The sequence below is a fragment of the Notothenia coriiceps genome, unplaced genomic scaffold, assembly GCF_000735185.1.
Source record: "Notothenia coriiceps isolate Sejong01 unplaced genomic scaffold, NC01 NC01_scaffold00025094, whole genome shotgun sequence".
NCBI classification, from domain to species: Eukaryota; Metazoa; Chordata; class Actinopteri; order Perciformes; family Nototheniidae; genus Notothenia; species Notothenia coriiceps.
This window is the reverse complement of record NW_011357795.1, coordinates 258,745-267,271: the sequence shown is the minus strand read 5'-3', so window position 1 is coordinate 267,271 and position 8,527 is coordinate 258,745. Positions and strand designations below refer to the sequence as shown.

Sequence of the window (8,527 nt, the reverse complement as noted above, 5' to 3'; positions counted from 1 at the left end):
AGCTAAGCAACCACTGCAGTAGTGTACCAAAAACAAGATGGTGGGACAATTTGAGGGTTTTCAATAGGCGGAGAAATAAATACCCATGTCCCTCTGTAAATTTTGTATACAGTATACATATAACGGATGTATTTGTAATATAGCGTCAGAATCACAGCGGTTGAGGCAAAGATTATAACGTTATACTGATGTTTTTACGTCAGATATTACATAAAAGCTAGAAGGGTTAAGTCTGCTCTCTAGAGAGGGGGCGGACGAACGCTCCCCGCCGTCAAATGTGTGTGTGCGTCCCTACCGCCGTCTCCTTGCGCGAGGAAACTCTCACACCGAATTTGAAATCGGCAGAGCTAACCTGTTACGAGCAAATGGGTTTTCACGTTATTGTGCAAAAGTATATTCCCCGCCAATTGATTGGCTCGTTAAACACAGATTTGTAAATCGTTTTGCACGTGGTGTAAGTCTGCCTTCCTTACGTGGTCCAAGCTGACAGAAGATCTGTCCGAGCATTGGGGCCAGGTGGCTCATTGCAAAGGTGCAAAGTCCACAATACATACGATCGGTCGTTGTGTGAGTTGCCAACTAATTTGGTAATCGATTTTAATCGATTAAGTCGATTAGTTGTTGCACCCCTACTTCTCAATATGTCAATTTCTTCACAGGAAGCTTTAAAAATAACATAATATGATATCCCCATCTTTAGAAAGCCAACTGATAAAAACAATCTTGTGAAGTGAACGTTATCTTTCAACACTTCTAAAGATTTTACAGAAGACATTTGTATTTTCTATTAAGATGGACTGACTTTAGTCGGACCAGTTGTTCTGCAATTTGGACACGTTTTCGGCAGTTTTGGCAACGGCCTGATGATATCTGCTTCATTTTCAGAGCAGGTTAAGCCAACTGTCTTTTATCAATTATCGGAAAAACATTCATATTTGAAATGATAAAGGGTTGAGATCAAGTTTGACTTAAGAAATTGTAAATCTAAATTTGATATCGGTGATTGGCAAAATGTTTTATTCAGTAAAGTACATTTTGAGAGATTGCACGCATAAATCATTCATTTATTTATCTATTAACTCAACTGCAAAACAGCGCTTTATAACTGAAGCTGTGTTTTATATGCTACATTTCTAATGTGAATTCCAGCAAATATTTTTCAATAATTCCCAGAGCTTTTGTTTGGACAAAATGAATTTATACTGGGGACATGTCTCCACCACTTTCAGAAATTGCCAATTTTGTCCCCACCTCTTTGCATTAAGGTAATTTGTTAATATGCCTAATCTTTTGTTTTGGTTTCCAAAATGGATGGTGCTGCGAGGAACTCTGGATGAGTTTGTTAGGGACTGGTCCCCAATTGCACCGTACATGCACCGAATGGTCAAGTGTTATAGCTGTGGGCTTAAATATAACATAATAAGTAAGTACTCACACATGAGAGAGTACTAGGTTACTACTGCTGCGGTTTGTTTGTTTTAGTGTTTTATCACGTTTTGTTGTGTTGTCCTTAATGTTTTATCGTCTCACCTTGTAACTTCTGAAAATAAAATAAAAAATATTGAAAGAGAAGATAATTTGTTAATAATATTCTGAAAATAGTGTGCACAAAGAATTGTAAACTTATTTTGCACAAGAGAACATGTTCAACCTCGAGGACTGTTCACACTTTTTGGGTGTATTTCTGCAAGTGGAGCAATATGGACACGTTTAATATTAGTAACAATTTAATAGAGAATAGTAAAGCAATTGTTGTTCCTGTTAATCATAGCTTAGTTACTTGCCCTAGTTGTCCAAAAAAGTAATGTATGTTTGCGGGGGGTGCGTAATGCAGTAGTGTTTTTTTTTATCTGAAAAAAGTTTCCTCACCACTTTTTCTAACAAAGTGCCTGTACAGCAGTATAATCAGTATTACTACATTAAAAGTGTGACATGCGAGATACGGGACAGATGTCGGTTGTGGATACAATCACCTGTGACGGCAAGAGAAGAAGCGGAGGTGCTGGTGGGTGTCAGGGCTCGCCCCTCCAGGGAGAATAAGCAGTCTGCCCCAGCCTCATTCTTAACCATCACATCGGGACCGCTCAGAGATACCGGACCACAAATCCCAAGCTCCTCTTCTTGAGCCTGCTGCCGTCTCAGGGCGACCTTGAGGGTGGGAGGAGAAAATAAAAACCAAACATTATGCTTATCTACTAACTTTGTAGTACAGTCTACACACTGTAGACTCTACAGCTTGATAATGTAAAGGTAACATACACAAATAGTTAAGTAATTAGTAAATGATTACACATTGATTTGACTTTCTAAAATTGAATTGACCTAAATCAGGAAAAGTATATTTACGTCTCTGCACAACTCATTTGAAAATTGTTTGTTATATTATTAGATTGAATTATTTATGATTGAATGTGTTCAGCTGGTAAATGTTTATTGCCAATAAGATAAGATAGAGCTTTATTGTCTCCCTTAGGAGAAATTTGTCTTGGGCATCGAGATAATACACATAAAACATTCAGGTCAATCAGTCATAGATACAGAACAGAGATCACATATCACATGGCAAAGAAACAAACAAGAAACATACAGGTACAGCACTTTCCCTATTGCACATACATAATCAAATTGGACTTTCCCTATTGCATTCATACATAATCAAATATTGCACTTTTCCAATCTGTATTTAAATCGAGTATTTCAAACTGTCAGATAAACGAAATAGAGTAAAAAGTACAATTTGGGCCTCTGAATTGCAGGAGAGTAGAAATATAAAAGTTACAGGCAATGGAAAGCAAATACTCAAGTTCCTCAAATTTGCCATATTCCATAGTTTTAAAATGTATAATAAGTGTTACTTAATCTCAAAATATAATTAAATTGTTAGTTCAAGCTAGAAAGTTACAAAGTAGGCTATTCCACCACATATTATGGCAAATGTATCTGTATTCATATTATCTATCTATAACGGTCTGCTGTATGCAACACGTGTGAAAATATGCAAGGTGGACATTTTAGGTATGCTATGTAAAATGTAAATGAGGGGAAACAACTTAAGTAAACTTAGACACATTAGTTAAAAAGTATACAAACATCATTTTAAAATATGTTACTTAGCGGTTAACGCAACATCACAACCCAGACACTATTTGTTTCACGCCAAACATCTAGGTTTAAAATATATCCTTTTCGAATTAAGCTAACATTAGCCGGATAGGCTTAACATGAAGAAAGTTTTAAAATTACCTGGGCCGCCATTACTCTCTGCCTCTCTGCTATAAGCTTACATTTTGGACATTGGCAGTCCCTCCAGTTGCAGAACCGTTTGTGTCCCTTCAGAGGAGACACATAGCCGTGGTTTCTGCAGCGGGAGCACTTGGGCATCCTCGGGGGTTTCTGGCGCTTGGATGGAGACATAGATCCCGGGCATTGCTGCACCTGCTTGCTGCTCATGGCTGCCGGATCAAGTGCCAACTGCTCAATCTGGTCAAAAACAGTCCAACTTTAGCTACTATGTTTGAGTATGCCCCAGACTCGATGGTTAAAGATGTGCACTGGAGCCACTGGTGCCAGGAGGATGGAGCCTCTATCCAACCGCCCCGCTGTAACATGTGGGAGGGAACACGCTGAGCTGGGACAAGATTAGTATCACCGAAGAGAAGTGACTGAAGTGACTTTCAGACTTTGAAGCTTTTTTTTTTCAAACAGTGTAAACTTTACATATTTTTGCCAACATGTGTGGATGCACTGATGGCTAGCTTGTGAATCCTCCTAAATTAATATAATACAGCTTTGTCTTTTTGCTGATGAGGATATTTCGCATTAGCCTACATTTTAGAATCTGCAAAATGTTCAAACCAGTGGCGTAGCTGTGGGTGGGCCCACATGCACGTCTGGCCCAGCCAATCAGCGCGTTATAATAGCGCAGAGCCGGAAAGCCCAGAAGGAAGTGCCACAAAAAGCAGTTCCTCTAGTGGCCAACAGGGGATGGATGCAGAAAGGAGCAAAATGCGTCTATTATCTGATTGTTTTTAGTATTTTAGATCTTTCCAATCCATGTCTGTGTGCGAGGGGGCGGGGCAGTTTACACACACGCAGCTGCTACATGCAGCAACACATACACTCACACACGGAGGAGATGTCAGAGAGAACACGCTCGTGTGGTTAAACTTTACCCGTCTCGATGTGAACAATGCTCGTTACCAAAAGTGCCATAAGAGTTTAGCATGTAAGGGCGGTAACACGAGCAATATGTCGAAACATTTAGCAAAAGTGCACCACATTCAGACGGAGGAATGCACCGGTTTCGACTGTCTTTCTAGTAGCGCTGTAGCCCCATCCACGAGTAACATTTCCACGTCAGGTATTATGTATGCTAGCAGCAATACAAGGAGTTAACTAAATGATACAAACATGGATTAATGATTAGAGGCAACAGAGTTGTTTATTTTGTTAAAGTTTCAGCTATTCTGTTTACAGTTCTGTCATCACATTATTTAATGCGATTTGTTAAAACATTGTTTTTTTGATGTGAAATATGTATTTAATTCAAATAAAAAGCAATGTTAGTTTTGTTCACAATTTGTTTAGTTAGTTTACCTTCTTTTTCTCTCCAAAAAACCCGATTAAAGTACCGTTAAAGCACCGGATCGATAAGTGGTAGGCCTATCGATAAAAGTAGTAGTAGGCCTACCGTTAAAACCTTAACAATACCCATCCCTAGTCATGTGGATGTCAGTTTTACACACATTCTGAGGCCGCCGTGTCTATGTTTTTTTTTTCACTGCTAGTTTATGCTTATGTTCAATTAGTGCATTAAAAAATCATTAAAATCATTAATGAAGTTTCAGCTCAGACCCCACGCTTAATAAGTCTCCCCCTGGCCCACCTACATTTCTCCAGGCCCACCCACACAATAATTCCTGGCTACGCCACTGGTTCAAACTAGTATAAGTTGTGGGATTTATGAAAACAAATCTTAACTTTTCTGTGCTAACAGTTATCTCTCAGGATTTTATAAAAATGTAGTAGGCCTATGTACTGTATGAATGTTATACAAAGTTGTAGATGTTATTTTTGTCTTCTGAATGTGCAAATCAATTGTTGTTGTTTCAGGTCATTCAGCTTTGATTTATGTTATTTGGAATGATTATGTTCTTCTAATAGTTTACATTTGTATTTTGGGAATCGTCTTTTTTTACAATTGTAAAATGTTATGTTTTATATTCGTTAGACATTTGTGATCTGTAATATTAAAAAAAAAATGTTAAAAAGGCAAAGGAAACATGATCCTCCCTGCAGCTTAATTTTTCTTAAATTAAATAAGATGTAAGATGTGTGGGTAATCAATGAAAATACAGATTTATATTCTTTAATGGATGTTTATTGTTATATTGCGTAGTCTCAGGCACTTTCTCATTGAAGGATGAAAGTCAGTACCTTGATGAATACTAGAGGACAGACAGCTTATATTACATGAGACAGACGGAAAGAAAGTGGACAAAAAAGGAGTAATAACTAAACTCTAATAACCACTGTATGTACAATGAAATACATATATCTGCATTAAAAACTATACTTTGATAAATATATAACTTCATGGGTCGTTAAGCAGTAATAGGAAATATTCAAAATACTGTGATTCTTCTTTTTAAATAGATACAAAGGATTTGTATAAAAGTACAATTTCTCCAGTCTAGGACGCGTCTATTCATCGATGCATTGATCCACACGAGTTGTACACACACTGCAGAGAGCCGAGCGCACATGTCTGATGCCGGGATGTCGAGGTGAGCGATATATACACAGGAAATATTTCCTCTAACATGTGGTTGGATTTTTCGGTTTACTCTAATGCAAAAAAAAAAAAAAAAAATCACAAATGTTTGGTGCTCTTGAATGATCAACATAGAGCTTTAAAAATAAAAATAAAGTTGTCGAATTGCGAAAAATATAAAGTACATAAAAATTGGCAATTAGTGGTTGAATCTGCGTCCGTGTTGGAAAGCTGATTATTACAGGCGGATCCAGATGGGACTTGAGGCACCAGCTGGTTACATTCATATTCAAAGGGCACTTTGGGCTACTTAGTGTGCACATAAATAACAAATATTTCCAGACATCTAATTGGTTGGTGCTTGGGATTGTGTCCCTCGTCAGCTGTGGGTAAGGCAGCGTGAGCCAATAGCAGCGCAGGGTTTGTTCTGAGAGGCGGGGCACTTATTCGAACATGCTCCTCCGAGTGGGACTGGGTGAGGTCTTTCTGCCAAGTCTAGGGGTGCCCTGGAACACAACAGGTGCAAAAGGTTAATGTGACAGCTGACATGTAAACACACACTAAATTACAAGAACAGAGGTTGTAAAGGCCAAAATAAGTAGAACTTTTTTCTGCTGTTTATGTAGCTTTCTGTTGGATGCTTTGTTATAGGCTAAGCCCCAGAAACATCCAGGACATAGCAAAAGAAGAAAATGCACAGACACCACCGTGCACTTGCAGTGGGTCATTTTCTGTGATTAAAAGTGAAAAAAAATGATATTTTCAGTAAAGAACCCTACTCATTGCATCTTAAAAAGAGTGAGTGCGTGAAGATGACTTACAGGGGACTGGGCTTTGGAGAAGTTGACATGTGCATACAGCAGTACTGCAATGTCCTTGTGTCCTGCTTCCAGAGCGATTGACAGGGCATTACTCTCATCCTGAAGAGTAAACAACAAAGCACGAAATATGAGTGAAAAAAAAAACAAAGTTGCATTATTCAGAACTAAAGTCCTTCCAATACAAAGGGTATGCATGCAGTTAGTTACCAGCACATTCTATGCATGATTTATATTTATGTGGCGTTTACCTTTAACTTAAGGAGCCATATTATGCTCATTTTCAAGTTTCATATTTGGATGTTGTAGGGATGTAACGATATACCGAATATCGCGATAAATAAACGTCCCAATACCATCGTGAGACTGACAAAATCTACCGCGATTAAAAAAATAAATAATTGAGATAATCGATCTCTTTTTCAAGAGAGACCTGTCCAACATGGCAGCAAGTAGATTACAACATGAACATAAAACAACAGATAACACAAAAGGACATCGTATTTACAGGGCTACATTGACAAGTACCAACAATATATTTATATCTCGCCCTGTCAATAAGCCTCACCTTCTTGGCAAAAACTGTATTGTTTTTGAAGTGGTGGAGAGACAATGCACAGTTTGACCCACTGCTGTCATGGCCAAAGCATATCTCTCTGCCCCACTGAGGTGACGTTAGACTTTTTCGCTGTCCGTCATTTTGACAGACAGGATCGTAAAATATCCGTCATAATCCATTATTACCCGTCGGGTCTGAACTCGCCACTGACGTGTCGCGCTGGGGGGAGGGCGGTGTTATGCCATGTTATGCCGTGTTATGCATGCTCACCGAGATATGCATGCACCTCGCGGGAGCGCGCACAGTGTAAAGGAAAAACTCCCAGACATTTCAATGATCTGTATGGCAAAGTACGGTTTGGAAACTATATAATTTCCTTTTGGAGGGCATGCATAACACCAGAGCCTCGCTGCGGGGAAACGTTGGCGCTGTTCCGAGTTTGTTCTAATCTGTCAAAATGACAGACTGCTTTCAGATTTTTCCCTCATTGTTAAAAAAGATATTCAGTTAACGCGACCACTGCTGTCCCAGCAACATCAGTACCAAGCAGGGGCGGCGCCAGGGGGGAGCTAGGGGGTGCTGAAGCACCCCCCAGGATTGCCAAAGCACCCCCAAGAAATATAAGTTTTTCCGAAATTATTATTATTTTATTAGGAAAATTATTGATTACATCAATGCAAATGTGAAACAAACAAATGTTTGACCAAAAACATAAAGCCAACACAGGTGATATGATTAGGCCAATGGCCAGCACCCATTAGATTTTTGACCTACCCATAGGCTAAATTACTTTGTGACACTTGAGTGACTTCCTGTTAGCTGGAGCCCCAAATTATTTGCTAACAGCAAAATGACAAATGGATCATTTTTTAGTACTTAAACGTCCATGTGTGGACACTCAATCAAAACCAACTGAAAGCGAGAGGTATTTTGCACATAATAGGCCTCGTGAGTACAAGTAGCTTACTTCTGGGTCTCTGTGTTTCATTCAAGCTCTGCTCTGTGTTTCATTCAAGCTCTGTGTGTGTGTGTGTGTGTGTGTGTGTGTGTGTGTGTGTGTGTGTGTGTGTGTGGCACGAGCCATTTTGTGTGCGCGCGCAAGCGAGCGAGAGAGAGCTCGCGCACCGGTGGGTATCTATCGGAGATCGTTGTGGTTAGCATCTGGTGCTAGCTAGCCAAGCTAACGGATATAAGGAGCTTTTTCAACAACAAGGTGGAGGGAGAACTCTCTCCTGTCAGACTGCGAGTCTCAGATAACCTCAGCTCAGGAGAAGTAAAGGACTCTCAGTGTTTAGATAGTTAACTTTAGTCTAGTTATCTTAGTGGGTCTCAAACGGTTTGTTTTAAAAGGGGAGTGATTTGTAAAATATCTATAAA

General features: G+C 39.3%; 2 protein-coding genes across 2 annotated transcripts in view; both read right to left on the bottom strand.

The window, feature by feature from the left end:
* dmrt1 (doublesex and mab-3 related transcription factor 1) overlaps nucleotides 1-3,592 on the bottom strand; it is a 96,661-nt gene extending 93,069 nt beyond the window's left edge. The window contains exons 1-2 of the mRNA XM_010783409.1: nucleotides 3,244-3,592; nucleotides 1,974-2,148 (exon numbers count right to left, since the gene is read on the bottom strand). Of these exons, the coding sequence (XP_010781711.1) occupies nucleotides 1,974-2,148; nucleotides 3,244-3,450 (382 nt within the window). The 5' untranslated portion in view covers nucleotides 3,451-3,592. The remainder of the gene's footprint in view (nucleotides 1-1,973; nucleotides 2,149-3,243) is intronic.
* Nucleotides 3,593-5,364: 1,772 nt separating this feature from the next.
* Nucleotides 5,365-8,527, bottom strand: part of kank1a (KN motif and ankyrin repeat domains 1a) — a 22,780-nt gene continuing 19,617 nt past the window's right edge. Inside the window, exons 9-10 of the mRNA XM_010783356.1 lie at nucleotides 6,595-6,693; nucleotides 5,365-6,279 (exon numbers count right to left, since the gene is read on the bottom strand). Of these exons, the coding sequence (XP_010781658.1) occupies nucleotides 6,217-6,279; nucleotides 6,595-6,693 (162 nt within the window). The 3' untranslated portion in view covers nucleotides 5,365-6,216. The remainder of the gene's footprint in view (nucleotides 6,280-6,594; nucleotides 6,694-8,527) is intronic.